The 24,777-nt window shown below is 46.6% G+C and overlaps 1 protein-coding gene across 3 annotated transcripts in view; it reads right to left on the reverse strand.

The window, feature by feature from the left end:
• COL5A3 (collagen type V alpha 3 chain) overlaps positions 1-15,277 on the reverse strand; it is an 899,023-nt gene extending 883,746 nt beyond the window's left edge. For all 3 annotated transcript variants that reach the window (XM_069604041.1, XM_069604040.1, XM_069604039.1), the window contains exon 1: positions 14,732-15,277. In XM_069604041.1, the coding sequence (XP_069460142.1) occupies positions 14,732-14,846 (115 nt within the window). In that variant the 5' untranslated portion in view covers positions 14,847-15,277. The remainder of the gene's footprint in view (positions 1-14,731) is intronic.
• Between the last annotated feature and the right edge of the window lie 9,500 nt (positions 15,278-24,777).

A 24,777-nucleotide genomic window follows, 5' to 3' on the forward strand; every position in this document is an offset into this window, starting at 1 on the left:
TATTCACAATGTAGTTGATAACAGTAGTTATTGACTGCACACTGAACACTCTGACTGGCTCAGAAGGTATTCATAATGACTTCCATGAGCGGATATGCATGTGTGCCTTCCTCTGTTGCCCACACACTCGGAGCTCTGAGGTTTACCACGCTGCCCACATGGGTATGTGTTTCTACCTCAATCGCTAGTTGGAGTAGGGTTTCTGCCGCGTCATTTCCGAATTCAGCACATATTGATGCCCATTTAGAAACTTTGGAACAATGTCTCTCTATTAAACCCTGAATAAATGGGTCCCTTGGAAGGACAGGATAAACTTGAGTAAAGTGCCCTGCAACAATGGATTCTGTCATCTGTGCGTAGCCTGATGACACTGGTTCGAATCCCGGCGAGGCCGACTCAGCCTTTCATTCTTCTGAGGTCGATAAATTGATTCCCACGTGGTGGTTAATGATGCCATTATTAGAGCCCTGTGACGCCTTAGGGCGAGCTAGCGCTACATAAAACTGGCATTATTATTAATATTGCAAATGCCATGTCCCAAAAAAAAAAAGCGCTTTCAAGGTAGTGGAGGTGTATTTCCGACAACACAATCATGGTGGAATATCTTTGACTGAGGGGCTACAAATCATTAACACTCAAATGCAAATGCAATCAGAGGTGCCTAGAAATGTAAATCCTTTCCAATTTCAACTGGATAATTGCTCTTGATTCAAAGAAGTAAACATGTTATCTCCCTTCCTGATTCTTGAAATGCTGCATAGTATTCATTGGATTTATTTGATTTTATTGAGGATTTATAATATAACAACTTACAACAGCATGGTTCGATGTGATTTCATCTATTTGAATTCGTCGAATACGAATTCATCACATTTTTTACAATCTTTTAATCCATTTCCTTGCCTATATATGCGGGGGAGAGCCCCTGTCCCAACCTTCAACACCTCAGCTTTTTTATGACCCTTAACCAACCACACACACATATTTTGGCAGCAAAATTTGATAAAAAATATTCTATGACTTTGTATTCAACGGATTCTTTGAGCCGCAAACTCGCTATCCCCAACAGCATTGTGTCAAAGCACAGAGAAGGATCAGAGGCCAGATAGAGGTAGGGTATGGGCTATACCCCAACCATGTCACGCCTAGAAACACTTGTGTACAGGCGCGTTATAAATGCAACATCAAATCATGTCATATCATATGGAGAGGGTGGCAATGGTAGGGCCATCAAGCATCAAGATACAGTGCATCCGACTTGGCTTCATACAAGTAAACAATGAACCCAAAGCACAAAGCCATTAGGCAGAGAGTGTCTGGGGTGCTTCAGGGCGATCCCCGTTCTCCAGCATTGGATCTTTCATGGATTCACATGCTTAGAATATTCCCCGTTGTCAGACTGGGAACCCTCGGTACACATATATAGTCGTTTCCTATAGGAAAAACTTCCGACTCTTTTGTGTCCTATCCACATCTACGTCCTCTCCGGGTCCGTCCACGCATGCCCCGTAGGACGTAATGGTATAAAAGCCCCGCCCCCGCGGGTCCCGTCAGATTTCAACCGTCTCCAAAGATAGTGGGATCTCCTCGTGTAGTTTCTACTTCTAGGACGCCTGTCAGTTTTTTTGGTCTTACCAGAATGTCAGGAAAACCTCTCTTTCGCCCGTGCGCCACGTGCGGATTGAAGAAGGTTTACGAGGGGGACGGCCATCTCGATTGTATTTATTGCCTCCACCCTCACCATTCAGCAGACCAGTGTGAAATATGTAAAGGTTTTTCCAAAAAAAACCCTGAAAGATCGGAGTCGGAGGCTGGTTTCGTGGTTAAATGACGGGGCGGGAGCATACCCTCAGTCGGAGGTTGGCTCCGTGCGCAGCGTGGCCTCTACGAAAACATCGGGGGCCCCTCGCCGTTCAACCTCGTTGGAACCACCGGCGAAGAAGACTCGACCGGTGGAAAAGGATCCACGAAGCCACTCTTTCAAGGACTCTTCAAAAGAATCTTCAAAAAAGACATTATCATCATCATCATCGTCGAAGAAACAGGGAAAGGAAAGGCCAAAATCCTCCTCGGGCGATCCTCTTAGATCTGCCACGAGTAGAGAATCGGATAAACGCAGGGAGAGCGCCGTTAAGGCGGGACCGCCTAAGCCACCTGCAGGCCCACCGTCGACGACGACGAACCAGTCAGTGTTCTCACTGCTTCTGACGCAGTTGGTCTCCCCCGTCGTCAACCCGACGACGGCGACGATGTCCTCGTCGACCGAAGTTCCGGCCTGGAGACCAGAAGTTTTTGATCTGGGGTTGCCGGACACGTTACTGCAGGAACAAGCAGTGTCGATTTCCTCGAAGGAAGACGACGGTTTCAGGATTGCGGGCCAGAGGAATTTGGGCTACGAGCCAAGTCGCCATCAGGAGCAACCTGCTCTCAGGTGTTTACCCAACCTCCAATCTCTCAATCGGCCCTGTCCATGGAGGTCTTGTCCCCATTACACTCGCTGCTGAAATCGTTGGATGAAAGGCTTCCACCTGTGGCGTCGACGAACCCGGCCCTTCACACCGTCCAACCAAAACGATCGGTGCTCCAGTGACTCCAGTAGTCCAGGAGGAGGGTGAGCTTTCGGACTCTTTATCTGACCGTGGGTCAGCATCGGATATCTCCCTGTCTCCAGCTAGGGATCCATCCTGGGTTTCGGATGTCGAATTGGAAACACCAAAGAGCCCCACTCACCCGTCGCCACCTGACGATATTGGCGCTTTTCATTCAATGATGGAAAAGACATGCAAGGAGTTTGGCCTGTTTCAGCAGGAGGAGAAAAAGGACTGTTTTCTATTCGACCATATGGGTAAGAATAGACGTTCAATATTCTCGATACCCATTTTAGATCATGTCTGGAAAGAGGGTGTTCAGACCATGCGTCACCCGTTTTCTGAACCGGCCGTCAAAGGCTGCATTGAAAAGAAATTTAAAGTGCCAGACTCTACCCCGAAGTGTCTTTCGTCCCAACCTACATCTGATTCAGTGGTGTCGGCAGCGGCGACGAGGAAAGCGAAGGCCCAACACAAGTGCTCTACCCCTCCGGATAATGAGTCAAGGCGCCAGGACGTGTTTGGTAAGAAGGTTCTCTCCGTGGGTGCTGCAACTGTGAAAGCAGCCAACTCTCTGGCTATTGTGGCCAGGTACGACAGGGAGATGTGGCACAGATTAGCCCCCATACTGGACCACCTTCCGGAGGAACATAGAAGAACAGCGATGTCTCTGGTACGAGAGGGCGAAGAGGCGTCGAATCATGCTATTAACATAGCGGTGGACCTGGCAGATTCGGTCTTTAAGCAGATAAACAACGGAGTTGTTCTAAGACGCCAGGCTTGGCTTAAGTGCACCAACTTCAGACCCGAGGTGCAGTATAAAGTATTGGACATGCCCTTCGAAGGTGACCTTCTTTTCGGAGAAAAGGTGGACGAGGCCTTGAAGGGCATGAAAGAGGACTCTGATACGGCACGTTCGTTGGGTGCTCTTCAGAGTGGTAAACACTTTCGATCCTTTCGTCCCTTTCGAGGGGCATCTGGCAACTCAAGATTTTCTACACCCAGGGATAGATCCTTTGGCAGATCGGCATACCCTTCCCAAGGATATAGACGCGCCTCTCAAAACTCAAGCCGGCGCAGAAACTTCCAGTCATCCAAGAGACGACCGACTTATTCGTCGTCGACGAACAAACAGAAAGACCAGCAATGACGGGATGCACACCGTTCTGGGAGGAAGAGTGTCAAGCTGCGTCAAAGAATGGGAAAACATCACAACAGATCAGTGGGTGTTGGACACACTGAGGTACGGACATTCCCTACTATTCAAATGCAAACCTCCAAGATGTCCACCGGTACCCCTACCCCAACCTCATCTGAACATTTTGCTGCAGGAAGTAGCACTTATGTTACGAAAAGGTGCCATAGAGTTAATCCTTGCATCGCAGAAAGGCCAAGGGGTATACTCACGGTGTTTTGTGGTAAAAAAGCCGAACGGAAAATGGCGTCCCATTCTCGACCTGCGCGACCTCAACAAGACCTTACAGAGCCAGAAATTCAAAATGCTCACGCTGCAGGAAGTTATCAGGTCCGTTCAAGTGGGGGATTTTTTGGCGTCTCTAGATCTACAGGACGCGTACTTCCACATTCCTATGTGTCAAAAACACAGGAAGTTTCTGAGGTTCATGGTAGGTCGGACGCACTACCAATTCGCAGTGCTCCCGTTTGGTCTCAAATCCTCCCCAAGAACGTTCACAAAATGTTTGGCACCCGTGGCAGCCTGGCTGCGAAAGAAAGGGCATCATGTATACCCGTACCTCGACGACTGGCTTGGAGGGGATCCTCCTCGGCGTCGACCAACGACAGCGTACAGACCACCTTACAGCTTCTGCAACGACTGGGGTTCGCAGTGAACTTCGAAAAGTCCTCTCTAAGGCCATCAAGGAACTTAAAGTTCTTGGGTGCTCAATTCGCAACCCAGGAAGGAATAGTGAAACCTTCCCTGGATAGAAGGTCAAAGATCAATCGACTGACGAGTCAACTACGCTTACATGGCACACTTTCAGTGAGGAAGTATGTGGCGATCCTAGGTTCCATGGCTTCTTGCATCCACTTAGTAGCCAATTGTCGTTTGTTCATGAGGCCTCTACAGGAATTCCTAGCGGACAGATGGAGGCAGGCCACGGGTCGGTGGTCAGACAGGATAACCGTCGGCGACGACTGTATCATCCGAGCCCTCCAGTGGTGGAAAAGCGTTCACAACCTGGACAGGGGGTTTCTCTACAAGAACCAGAATTTCAGAATACCATCATCACGGACGCATCCCTGACGGGCTGGGGAGCACACATGGACAACCACCAAACCCAGGGCAGATGGTCTCCGACCGAATCACGCCTGCATATCAATGTGCTGGAACTGAGGGCAGTGAGATGGGCCTTAAAATCATTCCTCCCACATATCAAGGGGTCGAGAGTGAGAGTGCTGACAGACAACACGACAGCCATGTTCTACTTGATAAAACAAGGCGGCACGAGATCCAGGACCCTTTCTGTGGAGGCTCAAAAGGTATGGCATTGGGCTTTGAAACACAACATATCTATAGTGTCTCACCATCTCCCAGGAGTGAAGAACGTACAAGCGGATTCCCTGAGAAGGAGCATGGCTCAGATACACGAGTGGGAGATGGACACCATTCAGCTGCAGAAAATCTTCAAAAGGTGGGGTCTCCCCTCAGTCGTTCTCTTCGCAACGAAAGAAAACAAGAAATGCGAGCAGTTCGCGAGCAGATGGCCTCAGAAAGGATCCCTAGGGGAAGCGTTCTCATTTCCGTGGACAGACAAGTTCCTGTACGCCTTCCCTCCGTTTCCTCTTATATGGAGGACAATACAGTGGATTCGCAGATACAAATGCCGGGTCATTCTAGTGGCACCGTATTGGCCGAGACAACCGTGGTTTTCCGACCTACTACATCTGTCGTTGGAACAACCGATAACTTTCCAGAAAATTCCGAATCTTCTGTCCAGGGACAAGGGAACGGTGTGGCATCACAATCCGGACAGCCTCAACCTGACGGCCTGGCTCCTGACTTTTCGGAATTTGGCAGTTTGAAAGTTTCGTCGGATTGCCGGAGAATTCTACAGGCGGCTAGGGCTCCTTCCACTAACAAGTCATACATGTGCAAGTGGCGAAGGTTCTGTATGTGGTGTTAAACGCAGCACGAAATACGGCCTTTGGAGGTAACTCCAGAACAAATTTTGCCGTATCTTCTTCACCTAGCAGAGAGTGGGCTATCCTCGTCATCCATCAAGGTGCACCTGGCGGCCATCTCAAGGTTCACGAGGAGGAGACATTCCTTACCGTTATTCAGCGACAGGCTGGTGAAGCATTTTATGAGGGATCTCTTTAGAACCTTTCCCCCTACGAAGCGGTTCCCACCATCGTGGAGTCTAAATGTGGTGCTGGCGGCCTTAATGAAGCCTCCTTTCGAACCAATGTCCTCTTCATCCATGCAGTTCCTATCGTGGAAGCTGGCTTTCTTAATTGCCATTACGTCAGCTAGAAGAGTGTCGGAATTACAGGCATTAGTCATAGACCCTCCATATATGAGATTCTTTAAGGACAAAGTGATACTATCAACTAATCCTACTTTCATCCCGAAAGTGCCGACGGTCTATCACAAACATTCGACCATTGTTCTCCCTACTTTCTTTGCGACCCCGTCGTCGACGGCGGAGAAAGCTCTTCATACTCTTGATGTGAAAAGAGCGTTAAAGTTTTATCTGCAAAGAACGCAAGAACTCAGAACTACCAGACAGCTGTTCATCGCATATGGTCCGGCGACGAGAGGAAGGGCAATTTCCAAGCAAGGACTGGCTCGATGGGTCTCTTCGGCGATTGCTTTTAGTCACTCCAAGGCCGGGAGACCCCTACAAGGGCACCCTAGAGCCCACTCCACGAGATCGACAGCCTCCTCCGCGGCGCTATGGGCAGGAATTCCTTTGGCAGACATCTGCCAGGCGGCGGCATGGTCAGTCCCACACACGTTCACACGCCATTACTGCCTGGAAAGGCAGCATGCGGATGAAGTACAGATGGGAAGGGCAGTGCTGCGCCATCTTTTTCAATGAGGTAAGCCAAATATGGTGAAACTGTTGTCTCTTACCTTGCCTATGTTGGTTTTTTCCTTCATGTATCGGTTTTTTTAAGTATATATATTTATATATATATAGGTATATATGTATGTATTATGAATATGTTTATATCAACAAAAAAAAAAAAATAGGTTGCTGCTTACGTGCATATAGATATATATTTGAACTGGGAGTGGGTTTTTGTGATGTATGTTGCATTGCATTCTCACCTCCTTCTTCTAGGATACTGCTATACAATCTATTCTAAGCATGTGAATCCATGAAAGATCCAATGCTGGAGAAGGGAGTAGTTTCTTACCTGTAACTCCATTTCTCCAGTGTTGGTATCTTTCATGGATTCACATGCGCCCACCAGCCTCCCCGAAGTGCAATGTGCAAAATATGTGCATAAACAAGTTCCCCCTTTCTACTTTGGAGGGGCCGAAATCTGACGGGACCCGCGGGGGCGGGGCTTTTATACCATTACGTCCTACGGGGCATGCGTGGACGGACCCGGAGAGGACGTAGATGTGGATAGGACACAAAAGTGTCGGAAGTTTTTCCTATAGGAAACGACTATATATGTGTACCGAGGGTTCCCAGTCTGACGACGGGGAATATTCTAAGCATGTGAATCCATGAAAGATACCAACGCTGGAGAAATGGAGTTACAGGTAAGAAACTACTCCCTTCTCCCGGGTCAGTTGCACTCCTGGTGTAAACCAGAGGAAGTCATATCAGGGTGATCTCCGAGGGCCTGGGAACGCAGATTGAACAGAGGTTTGTTCCAAAGCTCTTTTGAATCTTTCATACTCTCTATCCTTGCTGTCCACCGTCCTTAGCCAACTACTTAGGATTATTAACGAATCCCTAACAGAGGTAGCGGCAGTCTTGCTTAAGCGTGCAACTATAGTTCCACTGCTCTTAAAACCACAGATAAACCCCTCAGAGTGGCAAAATGAAAGTTGAGTCTCCAATCTGCCCCTTCCAGGAAAATTCAGCAAACGAGTGGTCACTGAGGAGCTCCAAACGTAACTGAAGTATGATCAAATCCATGACACTGAGTAGGCAGGAGTCATCCAATACTAATCGCTGAGTCTGTGGGAACTTTCATCCTGGATGATGTGGATGACTGTGATCTCCAGACCGCTTCACCAAAGCGTACACACAAAAGAATGCGGCACGTCGGATGACGCAGTCTTCAGGGAAGTGGTCTTGATACCAGTGTGGGCCGGTAAAGGTAAGTACGGGGAACTGAGGAAATCTGGTGGGCAGGCCTGCGGGGAGCTAAGGGGCCGTGCAGTGGGAGATGTGGTGCCGAGAGAGGCACTTCCCCTGGTAAAGAAAATTGACCAGGGGAATATGAAAGGGTGACCCTGCGAGGAGGCTCAGATTCTAATTGCAGAATTTGGCACCGTTGGCCCGCAGATCCCCTTGAAATGTCTGGCACACATGGGATTGCAGTGGAGGGCTTACTCTCCAACAAGCAGGGGACATGCCATCTCTCATATCCCCATTTATATTGGGCTGTACACAGATTCCCTGTTGAGTTCCCCTGAAATTAGCCCGTTCTCTGTCAGCAATATCTGACTACTTCCAATGATGAACTTTGGCACTGCGTCTGCCTTTTTTTCTTTACCACTATGCTTGCCGCTAAATTACATTCTGCATCATCATCCAGTGCCTTATGGCTGTCGACACTTGATGGCGACTAGCATGCTGAAGGCTGACGTCTTAGTGAACGGAGACACGGTTGAAACGTGGCCTCGGCTGATATGATTTGGCCCTAAAGGTTGGGTGTCTGCCCCATCCCTGTGACCTGCTGTGAAACATCTGGGAATCTAGATTGATGCTGGCCGTAGGCGTCGCTAGGGGTGGCCTGTGAGATCAGGGGAGGGGGGGGTTCTAGCACTGGATCTTTTGGTTGTCTTCCCGGATTGAAGCTCTGGGGCTACAACCAAAAGGCTAGCTAGCCCCGAGTCCCTACATTACCATTGCCCCCAGATCTTCTCCAGACCTTGCAACACCCCTAATGCTGGCCTCTCCATGCCCCCTCACACACACGCCCAAATTGCTGCTGTAACTTCAACAGGCTCCTTACCCTCTGGCTTGCTTAGCAAGATGTTTCCCATGTAACCTCTCCACACCACGCCCTGGCTAGTCAGGCCTTGGTAATATCCTGAGTAGATTACTGGAGCTGCAAGGTCTGGCCTGTCAGCATTTCTCCTTCATAGACTCCAGTGCAGTTTTTCAAATCTTTCTGCATTAGGCACAGAGCCCTCCTTTGGGAGGGACATAGTCAGCCCTGCTGCTACGCCAACCCCGCTATCCTTTGTCATCAAACAGCATAGAATTATGGGCACGGGGGTAGTGGGGTTGAATGTTCATTCAAGACCAACAAAAATGTAAAGCGTCTCCCCAGCCATGTTCTCACTTTTGCTTATCGCATGTCCTTCAGGTTAGAGTTAAATATGTAGTTATCTGATAATATTGGACCTGGCATTGTGATAAGCACCGGAGAGCCTTTTGTCCTTCAGAAGACACGTAGCATAACATATTGCACCTTACCCCCCATCTTTATCGGCTTCTCGATGAAAGATGCCAACTCTGGCCTAAAGCTCCTTGCGTTGTTGCCTTCTGGCAAAGAGAGGAAGCCCTCTGCTCCCCCACCACAGTCAGGAGTCATTGATAAATGCTTTGTAAATCAGGCCCATAGTATCACTCAATGAATGAATGAATGAATAGGTGAGCGACTATCATGACAAATACTGGGGTTCATTATAACTTCCGCCTCATCTGGAAAAATGCCAGTAATTCTGGCACTGGCATTTTTTCCAGACCGGGGAAACACAAGTTTTCTAAGATTTTGCTAAGGCCCCTAGCGGCAAATAAATGCCGGAATCACCTGTACTACCGGTGCCAGTAATTCCAGAAATCCCATCCCATGGAGTCTGGGACTCCATGGGATGGGCACTCACGGGCCTCTCTGCCGCTCATAATATCCCAGTAATACCGGGATATCGGCCGGCAGAAATGGTAAGGCAATTTTGCCGGTATCCGGCCAGAATTACCGGTGGGATACAATCATTGAACTAAGATGTATACTGATACTGCTATTTCTCTTCGATCCATGTCCTCGCTTTCTGTTTTCTGATGTCATCTTAAATATCAGCTTCTTACTGGTTAACTCTTCTTTTGAACTCTGTTTAAAATGTTGTTTTACATTACTTGTACCGCTTTTACTTCTGTACAGAACTTTGGTGTATGGCGCTATATAAATAAAGATCAAATCATACTCTTCCTATCCTGTATGAGTGAAATGATGAATTGCAAGACCTGTATAGTGCCGGATCACCGGCTACATCACTTGAAGTAGAGATGTCCAGTTCCGACATGTTGGCTGGTATATGATATGATAGGTTATTTATAACGCGCTTAATACCCAGAGATTTCTAAGCGCAGACTCTGGGATCTATCCTGTGTTGCTCTGTGTCGTTTTGCTTCCTAGGCTGGCACATTGCCCCTGAGCTATCCTCCCGAGACAAATATATATGTGTTTTCTTTAAAGGGGGTTTGTTGAATGCAGTGAGCTATTGACTCTGTCAGAGCGTTTTTGATCTAGAATAAGAGCATCAGAAGACTAAGAGCCGGCCCTACAAATAAGGGGTATATCGGCCATTTTACTCCCTAAAGATAAAAATAGGGAGTAAAAATACTCCCAACAAAAAAAACAGGAAACAAAGCAGCAGAATCTTGTCCCACTGCTTTCACCTACACAGCTCCACGGACATGTTTGGACCAGTAGTGCACACAGTACCACAGGAAGAAACTACTATTACTGCCTGATCAGAAGAAGTGAACATGTATCTTGTAATGTACATAAATGTGCAAAGAAATAATTTCCGTTTCCCAGTTAAAACATATTTTTACCCAATTATAAAAACACTCCCATTGGAAATTGGACTTACATTTTACTCTCTAAAAAATATTTTACTCCCAACTTCAAAAAATAGGGAGTAAAATACTCCAACCTACAAATCTTATCTGGAGCACTGCTAAGAGCCCTCTTTTGATGTGAGTGAGGGATCCTTTGGAAAGACAAGGGCCGCCTCCTTGGCCAGGGTCAGTTCCAAAGGATTTTTTGGCACTGTCGGCACTAAGCAGATGTAGACGCAGGAACTTGGATGTATCCCAGGGTTCCGTGTTTACATCCGCTGTCCGTAGATAATGCTCCGGAATGCAAGCAATGATCCGTAGCGGGGGCCGAATTTACTGTGGATCTCTCAAGACTCCACCTGCCCTTTTCACATAAAAAAGAGCAGGCAAAATCCACAGAGTTCCTGCCTTTTTCCCTATCAAAATTGGGATGCGGTCCGATACGCATCTGGATTCCCCGCACGGAGCAGAAAATGCACAGAGCAGATTTCCTACTCTGGGGGTCCAATGCCATGCAAGGAATTCCTTTCAAAGTGCCACAAAGGTGAATAAGCATCTGACAAGTTTGTCTCTGCATGTTTTAACTCATCCGTGACATGTTACAAGACCATCAAAATGGGCTGAGATCAGTCTGGAAGCTTCTGATCTTTTCAACCCTTTCCATCTTCTGATCATACTTATCTATGGTCAATCCTCGGTGTGGAAGAACCTTCTGCCATTTTCTGGCACCTAGCTGATCCAGTGGTAGAGGTCTGACCAGCAGGAAGGAGCACTGATACTGAGATTACTAAGGACAGATTGGGAGAAAGGCATTCTTGGTGGGGTGTAGTGGTCGTCGGGGCCATAGCTGGAGGGGATGAGGAATTTCTTTAGACCTTTCCTGAACTTCCGCAAGTCAAGTCTTAGCATTCCAGAAGGTAGAGCCTAGCATGTAACCGATCAAGGATTGAAAGCCCCCACAGAAGTATCCTGGCATGAAGCCATGCAGTGTCCTGTGCACCAATCCTGATTTTTCTCTGCATTGTGATACTTCCAGTCTTCCCTTATCCATCATAAATCTAGCACTATGAGCCCCTGGATACAAATATAAAACCAAGGCGGGCTGACCCAGCCATGCCATCTGGAGTGTGGGTAACATCAGTGTGCAATGTACCTCGCCAAGCAAGTCAGTAATGCTCAAAATTGCTAAAAAATAAAAAAAATAAATACTTTAAGCCTTTTATCCTTCCCAAGGTCAATTAAGGGTGCAGTTGAGTTGGGTAATAACAGTGCTTTAAGTGGTATGCAAAATCCAGCCGGGGTGTGGCCGAAAAGGGGCGTGGCCGAAAAGAAGGGTTCAGCACTGCAATTAAAAGGCAACACTTCGCTGACTGTAATGCCCCCTATTGTGCCACGCCCCTTTGTCTCCACAGCCCTTAAGAGTCCAGCTCGAGTTTGCAAAACCTTGGCCTAACTGGCGCCATTCTGGTCAGGCAAGTGTTGCCGCTCAATTATGGCGCCGCCCCTCTGAAGGCGCACGTTTGCAACAATCATCCCCCTCCCACCTGAGAGGGGAGTAAGGGGATCCCTGCACCTCTAGTTGAAGGGGTGCCTGGTGGGGATCTCCGACACAAATGAAGAAAAGGCTAGGCTTTTTTTCTAAAGCTTGGATCTCTCGCTTAGACACAAGAGCTTTAGTCTATGAAGCAATGCCTTGGCTTCTGGTGGGCTGGGGTTACCGGTGGACTTTAGGGAGCCCCGACATGAATGCACTTTTCTGTCTCTGCCCCGGCCCACTTAAAGCCCTGGGTAATGATAACACTTAGCACTTTGCGCGAGGGCGCGCCATTCAGCTTCCTCCAATGCTGCAGGCTGCTCCCTAGTGCGCCGGTCTCCCAGTCCTCTCCACGCCGGCCACATCCCAACTTCCCGCACCCACCACCCATACTTCCCCGCTCCACAGGAAGCCACCATGCTGCGGCCCTTCTCTACCAAGTCGCCATGGACCGTGAGAAGTGACTCACTCTGGACTGGCCCCCCCCCTGCGTGTCCATTGTGGCCATCTTGCCAAAGGCTAAACTTCCCTTTGAGGAATGGGCTACTGGCCCCCACACCCAAGACAGTATTTGCACCCCGAGTAAAATGCTAGGTGCTAATAGCGTGAAGCTCCACGTTGGGTGCAACATGGAAGGTGCGGGCACTTGGGGCTGCAAGACGCGCCCCTCTCTGCTCTTGGACGGGGCTTAATGCTACACTATTAATTGGGCGCTAAGGGGCCTTTATGGGGTGCATGAGGCATAGAGACAGTTCATTAAACATCAAGGGCCAGATTCATGGAATATTTGCCCAGTTCTAAGTGACTTTGCACTGCCGACACAAACCCCGATTCATGGAACCGTGCAAAGTCAGCGCAGTCATTTTTGCAGTTCAAAATGACTTTGCCTGGCACAGCAAAAATACACTTCACTTTGCACAGTTCCATGACTCGGAGTTTGTGTCGGCAGTGCAAAGTCAGTTTTCGGCAATGCAGAGCCACTTTGAAACGGGCAAATATTCAATGAATCGGGCCCTAAAGGTATTAAATATGAGTTTCCAGACTTTACTCTACTTCTCACTGCCAAACACGTTACCTCTTGTATTGAAACGTCGGGCACTAATGTCAGCATGATTGAGATGTGGAGCAGTTATATCCGCTTAGAGACTGGGGAGACAGCGAGGCTCTCTCTGGGTCAGGAGGACTAGGACTGCCTGGGATTTCCCCCATCACTGCGTTATGAGAAGGACAGCTCTTACGCCCCCACGCAAAAGGGAGGCTCACAGAGCCAAGCCACCCCACCCTACCACGGCCCCATTGCGGTGACATCTGTAATCTCTTCAACTCAGGGGTACTCCTTTTCTCCACATCGGGAGATTTAAAGGCCCGGTTAGCCCTACCATTATAGTAACCTGTGCTCACATTTCGCTCTGCAGGCGCATCAACCCACTGAGCTATTTCAGCAGTTGGCGAAATCCGGACATTGCAAGCGCCCACGATGTAGCATGGCGCTGCCAGTGCCAGGGCGCCCCTTAACCTCTGCCATTTATTGACATGCAGCGGGGAGCAGGAGCAGGCCAACACAGATGCGACTCATGCTGAGGCCAGTTTCTTTGCCTTCATATTCCCCACACAAGACGACGGCGCAAAAGCGAGGATATACACCTACTTTTCTATAGCGCCTTGCACGGGCGCTTAACACATGTTTATGTCGTGGTAAACACTGGATGCGCCTGTTAGCTTCATCCCCGGGAAATGATGCCCTTCCTAACCGGTATCCAGTAGCTACAAGTTAAACCAGCGCTATTCAAACGTCTTTATGCTGAGCCCCGCCTTGAGAAGAACGTTTGTTGTCGACCCCCATTGAGTATAAAGTGTTTCCGGCCCCCATATCTGCTCATATTGAAAGAGTCACCGCACGTCCTTTTTGAAGAGCCTCACGCCTTCCTTCTGCCCACCCCCCCTAGGGGGTTAGCACCACAGTTTGAAGACCACTGGGTTGTACACTTGCAGCCATGGGCTACACGCTAAGAACTTCTGGCCAATTGCTGCACGTTCCGGATAACATTGTCTAGTGTCTAAACCATGCAGGTAAGGGCCCGTTGCCTGAATGTTTTGTCTACACCGGGCCTTAGTGGGTCGATCGCCCCTTTTGGGAATCTCAGAGGCGCAGACCGTTGCCTTTCATCCTTCTAAGAGATAACTTGAGAGCCCACGGCATGTAATGATAGCGGCACTCGTTACTCACACCGCCACACTGCCAAGCAGCAGCAAGGTGCCAGCAAGCGCCGCCTGCACGCTAGAAAGAATGTGAAGTGATTGGCATGTGGACACGTATGCACGTATGCGTTGCGAGACTGCCCCACCTGGGAATAGTGCCAACGCACGCGGGGTCTCCGGGGACCTTGAACATGGTCATCGCTATGTTTACGCACAGTGCCTCCTGTCGCTGAGTTTGTACTTTGACGCGCTTTAAATGCCGAACAAGTTGCCCTGCGCCCTGTATCTAGTCAAGCGGTCAGAAAGCGCAAGCTGCAATGGACCATAGGAGCGAATTCATTTTCTCAACCCAGCGACTTTATTTAATGTGTTGCTAGATGTGCATTTTCAAAGTGTGCTTCTTTTACCTGTTCTGGCGCCTGGCAGTTCCTGGAGGATGAAGAGAAGGGCCAGCAACAAGGCTGGCACTCGACAGCTTCGCGCGCAGTTACTTCGCCCCATGGCCGCAGTACGTCGACCCATGCCGGGGTAAATAGCGGCGGGCGAGGTTGTCGATCTGCTTAAGGTGGGCGCCCTCTCCGGCTTCAGGTAGCCATGCGTCTTCGGGGGAGTTTGCTGATCTGCGTCGACTTCTTCCCCACTCGGTATAGGCTGGAAACTTGGTGCCAGTCGGGAAGTTTACCAGTCGGAGGTCATGGTCGTCCCCTGGGGCTGGCTCTCTGCATCCAGCGTCCTCTGGCAACCAGTCGAGTCTCTCCGCGGTGGGGAAACGGTCCTCGTAGATGACAAAGCCTTTACAGTCTCCGGTGCCTCAAGCGGGCATTTCCGTGCACCCAGAAAGTGGCACTTTTCTGCAAGAAAGTGTCCAGCCAAAGAGACTGCCCGCAATGCTTCGTTCAGGTGCTTAGGGGAAGGGATGTGAGGAAAGGCGAGCGGGGAGGCAGTGGGTTTGGGAGGGAGGGGGCCGGAGAGGTGGGGAGAGGACCGATCCGGCTGCCCGTTTCTGATTGGACCCCTGTCACGTCTTTGAGGGAGGGGCATAGGCGCCAAGCCCCTCAGTGATATGGCAAAATAGCAGCATGTGACAGCACTGTCATTTGCGCTAGTCGCAAGGGGCACGCTTTGCCATGCGATCGGTACCCCCTGCATTCCCCGCCCCCACTGCTTATCAGGGAAGTTCACCCCAGATTCAAGGCAGAGCCAGATGCTCTCGGGGCTGCAGGCAGATCTACACCGAGACACCCCCACTTCTAGCTGTGATTATACGAAACTAAAGCGCACTGTCAAGAGCGCAGGTTCACTTTAAAGGCGCACTTTTCAAGCAACCTGCGGCGTGCTGTCACCCATCCTAGGCAAGGTATCTATGCAGGTGGCATCCTTAATGCCATGGAGCTCGAGGGTTGCGTAATATCACACAAGTACTACAATGCCAGCATGCCTGTGTCTGTGCATGATGTTGTTCGAATGCACGTCCATCCTACGGGCATGTAACTTCAAATGCCCAGTGGCCACCATCATATGCAAGGCGCAGAGACAGAATGTGCCCAAAACCAGCCTTAAATGCAAGGGGCCATATCACAAGCCAGCGCTAGCCACCATATGCCAAGGACCAGCTCATGCGCCAGCCAGCCACAGTCTGCCCCCCAAGCCCAAGTACCCCAAGGAACTCTCCCATGATATCAGCATACGCACTTCTTCACTCGTTACAGAGGGCCCCTCTGAAAGACATATACCAGAATGGACGCTGCCTGGCACCCAGTTGAATTATCGGAAATCACACATGTCCCAGAATGCACTGCGCATCACCGAGTACTGCTGCATTGACAATAATGCACGTAAACCTTTATCTGCTTAGTACAGATGTTCATGCAATATTATACATTTCCAAGATCGCCTTATGCGACACTTGCCACAAAATGTAACGGTTTATTGAGAAGCCACCCTCAACACAGGGAGTCCCTTCCCTCCCCACTCAAGTGGTTATTCAACAAACTGTTTAACAGATTCTTTTCTTTAACCCTATCTCAGACACATATCATGCCCCTTGTATCCCTCTCCCCTGAGCGAAGAATGAGCCAAGAACCAGGCCGGTGTTACGGGAAATGTATTGGTATTTCTTTGAATTAACAGTAATAGAAATTAGCACAAAAATGTTAAACACCACTTTATCTGTGGTACAACAAAATCAACTCCTCTCAGAATAAATACATCACAAAAGTGAGTTAAAAAGAACACCATCACAATTCTTACTTTCTGCTAATTTCACTTCACAAAATAATTACACTTATTAATGAAAAATGCACTTATGTAATGTGCAATTTTGATTTTCCTGCAGGCTTAAAAAGGTTGCCGTAGGATTTCAAGATTGGTAAAAATCCAAATGGCAATTATAATTTGGCCCACACCTTTGATTTAAAATAAACACAGGGTGATGTATCCGTTTGTTTTTCACCCCCCCTCCACTTTCTTTGGTCTAGGTTGGGAAGCCAGACAGAACAATTTAAATGCTTTGGGGAATTTTGGATTTCAGACGCCCCTTACTGAAAGGCCTGTTTTGGGTTTGCTGGATAAAAAGGGTTGGACTGATTTAAGAACAAAGGCACCCCTCTTTGTTTAAGAAGTCAGGGTTAGCATGACAACAGGGATTGCCCAATTACATTCTAGGCTATAGTTTTCAGCCACACTGGGAAGTGAGCTTTGTTAATTTCAAATTTTAACAAAACTCACCCGTAGTGTTCTGCCAAATGGGGAATTAATTAAATTAATATTTTTGGATACACAGGCTAAGGATCTACACAGTTTTGCCCCCCCCTCCCCAACCACTCTAAAGGGAAAGTATTCAAGGCAAGTAGACTCCCCCCACCTTTTGGTTTTCTAGGGCTTAGTTCTACTACTTACATAGCAAGCCTCTGTTTAAGGTTCAGGAAAGCAAGCTGCATCTCAGGACACTCTGGAAAGATAGGGCAGGGGGTCTGCTCACTCCACTCTCAAAGATGGCCTCCCGCTCTCCACCACAGGACCCAGTCAGCTTTGAGGACTTCCCAGAAATTGACAGCTCCACCCAGATGCACTCTCAGCAATCTCCTCTGGTGTCTCCTTACAGCTATCAGATGGTAAGTTTCAGCAGCCTTCCTGATAGTCTTGTCTCTTCTCTCTGTCCTCCTGTCTTTCTCCTTTTTGTGTCTGTTTTTTTGTGTCCTGCCCTAGTGCAGTCCCCCTTATATAGCAGCGATGACACCACCAATTTTACAATCTTGGGAGGTACCCTGCAATAATTAATGCCACTAGGATTGGACAGTTACCCTCTCTCTCCTCCCAAGCCCGCCTCCAAGTAAGAATTGGTTTAGGGTCTGGAGCACCATATGGCAATTCCCATTTGTAATCGCCCCTTTGTTCTCCTTTGAACTTTTTTTGGCAAAAACTAGTTATGTATCACAACTTCCTAATTTTACTAGCATCTGCCACACTAAAAATATTTTCTGTTTTAAGTAATCATGAAGAATTAGATAAGCCCATCACCAAATCCGTAAGATGTAGCATGACAATGGTGCACATTTCTGTCGTTTCTATAAAAAGCACAACAGTTATGAATATGTAAGTTATTAAGAATATTTCATGTTCCACCTGCTCACCAACTCTCACATTTGGAACATGTTCAGATTAGCCAGAAACCTACTCTAACTGGCCATTACAGTTCCAAGAGTCACAGGTAGATGCATTTTATATCCCCAAAATCGCCTGGAAATTACATAGAAAATGGTACAAAAAATGAAATCAATCCACATTATGTTGCTGAGAAAAAAGGCCTAAATGATAATAGTCCTTTTAACTTAATTGTGAATGTTCATGTGGGACAAATGGCAGTTTCTGCCTTCCGGCCATTTGTTTTCACTGGGTCAGCCTGTTACCAGAGGTTTTTTATGAGTCTCTCTGAAGTTGGTAGTTTACTCTTTTAAGTTGGAGCCCCCAGTCTTCACACCTTTTAGTCATGCTTCAGCCAAGGATGTCTTTCCTTGAAGTCCCTGCCTTTAGAGCCAATAGGTCTGGAGAACACTGGGCTATCGAAACCTTCAGCAGGAAATATTATTACAGGGTCATTAGATGGGAGATGTGACACCAAGGCTGGAAGTGGGAGATTTCCTTTGTGAAGTTTTGACCACAGCCAGAAACGGTGTCTGCCTTGGTCTGACATTTTCCATGAAGACAAAGTGGCTCTTCAAATGTCACTGGAGTTTTGTAGGTGAAATATAATTTACGGTGCTTTTGTCAACCCACACATCATGTTTTGTTTTCCCGGCAATTTTCTGTGAGCTGTGCTATTTTTTCCACTTTTGCCTTTTGAAAGCCATTTTTATTTGCACACACATGTGCAGGCCGTTTTTGTTTTCAATGTTTAAAAATCCTGTTTTTCTTGTGACAGGGATCTTTGATTCTTCTTTCTTTTGTAAATGAAAATGCTGCTTGTTCATTGGTACTGACAGGTTTGACCCTTTCCACATGGCTCTTTAACTTTACTTGAAAAACAAAAACAAAGGCCAGGCCGTTTTTGTTTCAGTGTTTAACATCTTCCTATACATGTGAAAGGGACTTCTGTTTGAGGCCTTTAAATGCACCCCACAAAAAGTACAGGGATACATGTCCTAGAATTCACACCACCTCACTCAACAGTACACATCTAATAATGCATGTGCCTCACCCATTGGAACTCCACTTCAATACCTGTTGGAAATATATATATATATTCAATGAAAAAACTTTGTCAAAGAGACGTTATGGTAACAAGTAAAACCGAAAAACCCTTGAAATGCACCAGTTATGGTAAGTTAAGCAACCATAACGCGCGCCACAACCATGCACTGCTAAGACTAACACCCAGAGCATAAAAGATGACATCACACATGTCACATTGATGACATCACATATCACATTAATTCTGATGAAAAGTCGATAGAAGGGGTTGTGTGTACAATGTTAGTAGCAATATATCATGGATGATTGAGGACCTCTCATGAATTATTTAATGTATTAAAAATTGTACTCATTTAAAGAAAATGTTCTTGTTAATAAAATAACCTAATAATGCATACACATAGGAAATAGGTGCAGTGTGCACCACAGAAGTACAGTATTTGTAATCTGGTAATATCGGTGAGTAACATAATGAATGCAAGGCTATCAGAATTTTGTCTCTAATGTTACACTTGAAATTAATAGCTAACAGTACAAGACTTACTACAGACTTATGTTAGTACAAACAATACATATAAAGAGATACAATGCATTGGAATCTGAGGCACATACAGTGAAACTCCAGTAAGAAGGAAAGAAAGAGTATCACTAGAAAATGACAATAAGAGTTTATTATCATGTATACAAATGAAGTGTGTGTTTGAGGCATGCTTATTTCCCCATGCATGTGCAACATGATCTGAAGCCAAACCGTAAGGAAAGTACTTAAAAAATATAGGGCAAGGTTAATGACTATATATAAAGCATCTTTTCAATATTAAAATTCTCACTGTAGTGAAGAAAACCACCAGGAATGTCAGTGAATAAAAACAAGTGGCCTAGGTATGTGATGTCATCAGTGATGTCGTCAATGACATTTGTGATGTCATCTTTGATGTCCTGGGTGTTAGTCTTTGCAATGCTCGGTGGTGGTGTATGTTATGGTTGCTTACCATAACTGGCAAATGGTTTTTCGGTTTTATTTGTAACCATACGTCCCTTTAACAACATTTTTTCAATTAATTTCATGGGTTTTTACCAATGCACCTTAATTTGTGACAAATTCCTAATATAGCGGGGGGGGACTTATTTTTCGCAATGTCTTATCCATTAGACGGCTGAATATTGTGGAAATACCAAACTGTGAAACTGTATCTGTTAAAATTGAACGCAACCCTAATACCACACTGAATCTTTACATCCTGTATCACCCACCCTCGTCTATACCTGACTTTGCAGCCAACCTAAGTGAATCGATCTCTTCAGTATGGGTTTACACGATTTATCAGACTCTTTGGCAAAAGTAACCTTGAGTTCACTGGAAATCCTTGACTTCACCGAACATGTATTGCAACCAACCTACGCTGGTGGCAGAATACTTGATTGGGTAGCGACGCACGGAATTGAACTTGATAGAACAGAAGTGAAACCTTGCCCTTGGTCCGATCATAGTTTAATAAAATTTGAAACTCCATTAATTCCTGCCATCAAGAAAGTCAAACAGGCATGAGGGAAAGTCCTCTGTTGTAATTTAATAAAACCTACCCCAGGGGCACTTGACCCCTTCTTTTCTCCCTACCTTAACAATCTTGCTAATCTTGTCCTGATAAATTCTGGTTTCACCATCACCGTCTTGTGGTCAATGCTGGATTTTACTTTTATGGACTTCTTTGATTCACGGTGCGTCACCCTTTCTCAACTCTCATGCTGGACTTCCTTTGCATCTTGTACTCATGGTGGCCCGGAATCATGCTGTTCTCATCTTCATCTTGTATCCTGGCTTGCAACATTATGTGTTACTACTGACTTCTGCAATTGTATTCGCTCTCCCCTCTTGCTTCTCCACTCTTTTTGACTGCTTACTCTCTGTTCTCTCCTCCCCTCCCCCTTTTCCTATCTCCTCCCCTCCTCCCCTTACTTTCTTCTATGCACTTGCTCTATCAGAATTGTTCCTGGACTTAGTATGATAGCAACCTCATCTGTCGCTCCTCCATCCCCTTACTGTTCCCCTCCCCCCTCCCTCCAGCACTATCTGAAATGTTGTCGGGCCTAGTACGATAGTCGCTTGTTTTGTTCCTCCCCTCCCTTTATGCACAATTACAATAGTTAATTTCACATCCTTACTGTTCATGGCCTGTAAGAATGTCGTTGTATTTTCCCTTGTTCCCTCCCTTGCCTTGAAGCGCTTTGTAACACATTGTGTACAGGCGCTATATAAATAACTATCATATCATATCAATATAAACTGCTGACCTCTCAGCAGTATACAATAAAATGATGACTGAAGCTATAGATAGTCTAGCTCCTTTGAAACAAAGACCAGAATAAACCATTCCATCCAAAAGCTGGTACACATTAGAAATACGCAATCTAAAAATCAAGAAAAGCAAGACCCAACAAAAATGGCAGAAAACACTTTCAGTTGAGGATAAACCTAACTATAGCTCTGCAGCTAAAGAGCACAACGAGGCTATCTGTGCCACAAAGAAATGCTCCTATGAGAATAGAATCAAGTCTGTGGCATCAGACACAAGGGAACTTGTTAAGATCCTAAAAGAAGTGGAAAAACGCTGCCCGATCAATGTCACAGTCGTGAAAGACTCAGACTGGGGCACCCAAATTAAAAAGGGCTATGGCCAGTAAGATCTCTATGATCAAAGGGGACATTGGAAACAGGCTGTCCCAATTGAATCCCTCACCTCTCCCTACTCATGCTCAATACCAGTCACCTCGGATCAACCCTTTTACCTTTGAGAGGTGGAGAAGGATAACACCTATCAGTTGTAGAGGAGATATCTGCCCTGCAAATATTGTAAAATCTTGTGTCCAGTCACTTTTCCCACTGATTACCAAGTTTGTAAATGCGTTGTTCAATGACTTGTCAGTACCATTAGATATCAAGCAAGCATGGATCACTCCTCTCTTGAAGAAGCTCTCTTTGGATACCTGTATCGCAGGCAATTATCGCCCAATTACGAACTCCCCCTTCCTTCTGAGGGTGCTGGACCAGATTGCGCATGAACAGATTCAGGTGTTTCTGAGTACTCATAGCATTCTAGGGCATAAACAATCAGGTTTTCAGAGTGCACATAGTACTGAGTCCACCCTGCTTGACCTCAAGACAAACATTCTTCAATATATGGATAAGGGTAAAACATCTCTGCTGATGCTCTTGGATATGACAGCTGAATTTGACTTTGTGGATCATTCCATCCGAGCCTGCAGACTGCTCGAGAGGGCTTCTTTCTCTAACGAAGTAGTCAGATGGGTACTAACGTTTCTGTCAGAATGAACTGGCAAGGTTTTCCATGAGGATGCCATGTCAGAAGGCGTGGCCATAAAATAGTTCCACAGGCTCGTGATTATCACGTACCCGTTTCAATTTATTCATGCTCACACTTTTTGATCAATTTAAGGATGATGGTACCTGTTACGCTGACTATGATGATGATACTCAGAGTCTGTTTACACTTTCAGGTGATTACATCAAAGACACAGTGGTCATCAATACCACGTATATCCAGATCCATCATTGGATGTTGTTCATTGGCCTAGCCCTAAACAACTCTAAGACAGAGATCATAATCCTGGGCACTGGCCCTAAGTTGCGCCATCTTGATCAAGCCTACTCCTCATTCCAAATTGCAGACTGTCTTCTCCCCATCCTTAAGAAAGTAAAAACTTTGGGTGTCACCATTGATCGTGAACTCTCAATAAAGGCACATATCATATGTCAAGCACAACGTATTACATCAAATCACCGGCACAAATCAGACCATACCTTGATGTGACCAGCTGTGCCACTTTAGCCAGGGCGATCATTGGGAGCCACCTAGCATATTGTGCCAGCACCTAACTGGGCGTTGGAAAAAGGGAACGGAAACGGCTGCAAGTTGTGCAGACCAATGCAGTGAGGGTTGTAATGGGTCTGCGTAAAACTGATCATGTGTCCACAGCTCGGAGAGCACTACACTGGCTCCGGGTAGCAAAGAGAGTAATGTTTTGCACGCTTTGCATCTCACACTCCTGTTTGTATGGTAAAAGCATGTACTATATAGCAGACCAGCTTAAATGGCTACCAGATAGATGCAGTCTTAGATCCAATAACACTGGTCTACTTCTTATACCCAAGGCAAAACTGAAACAGGTACAAAAATTGATGTTTTCTATTCTCATCCCCATGCCTTTGAAACACCCTTCCCCCGAACTAAGGTTATGCCTTAGTCTTCCCAGTTTCAAACGTATGCTGAAAACCTTCCTTGAAATGAAACTGACTTATGTCCTGTTCACCTCTTACTGGACTCTCCTTCTGATTCACTGCTCTTTTTGTTTTGTGTTGTATGTTAGTCCCAAAGCTCCCATGCCTCTGGGCCCATATCTTAGCGCTTTAGAAATAAAAAAAAAAAACAATAAAATAATACCCCCAATATAGCAGCATTTATAACCAATGTGCAACGGTCCACTTAAAACTGTGGCATCCCCCACCTCCTAGCAACATTTTTAACACTTCTGTACAGTTTTTACAACTTTTTCCACAGTTTTTGTGTTCCCAATGTTCGCGAACGTCTGTCGGTTCCGGACAGTGTCACGTGACCAGGCGCGCGCGTGCGTCGTGACGGCCTGTCCACGAATGCGACCGCACTTCGCAAACGAGTCGGTGCTTTGCAAACTGTTCGGAACTGTGGTGTTAGCTGATATGGGAAGTTTTAAAGTGAACATTTACCCTTGCACAGCTTCTAGATCTTGTTCTGCAATCCAGGAGAAAGCACATCCTTCAAAGAATATTAACAGAACTGATATTTATCTTAAAAAATAGTATCAGCTATTGCCATCCCTTCTCCCCAGGAGCCATCACCACCAGCTAAAGGGCCTACACAACAGAAGAAGCGCAGTCATCCAGAAAACAATCAAGAGGACCAGGAAGAGGAAGTATATGAAATGGCTACTTCTAGCACCCAGAAACATTCATGGGTGTGGCAGTTCTTTAACACTGTTGGGGGAATACCAAAGGCTAAGGCTACCAAGGTGAAATGCATTGTACTCAGCCGCGGACAACCCGGCCAGTATTCCTACGGGACCACCTCCATGCACCGTCACACTAAATCCTACCACCAGGATGCTCTGAGAAAGGCTGTTCCTTCCTCAGGAAGTTGTTGGCTGTCTTCCTCTTCCTATCCTTCCTCAACCAATACTACCACCACATAGGATACTCCTGTGAGACAGAAAATCCCACTAGCTACCTTGCAAGCCATAAAATAAGCTGTTGATCCATATCTTTCCAAACAACAGTACTGTGTATATACTGCAACACACCACTCTGCAGAGGGGATCAATTTCAAAGTGCTTTCGAGGCTGCAATCAAGGAGCATGAGAAACACTACCTCTACCTCAAAATTAACGCATACCCAACATCTTCCACTGTCCACCTGCCTCTTTTTATCTGTGGTTGGTGTCCCTTCCCTTATTTCCCTTATTTCTCTCCCCCACCTTACTTCCTAACCTCTCCTGCAAATAAAATAAATACAAATAAACACAAAATGAAAAAAACACAAACAAGTTTCCGTTTACCACCTTTCACAGTTCAAAACTAGAAGCAAAAGAAAAAAAGCTTATAGAGTCCATCTATTTTACAAGTAGTTTGACTCACTAAGATTCTCCAACATTTCCGTTAGCATTTTGTACTGTGCTAATGGAAGTAATGGACAATGCTATAATAGAGGAAAAA

The sequence above is a fragment of the Ambystoma mexicanum genome, chromosome 3q (genome assembly GCF_040938575.1).
Source record: "Ambystoma mexicanum isolate Mex_15411 chromosome 3q, UKY_AmexF1_1, whole genome shotgun sequence".
NCBI classification, from domain to species: Eukaryota; Metazoa; Chordata; class Amphibia; order Caudata; family Ambystomatidae; genus Ambystoma; species Ambystoma mexicanum.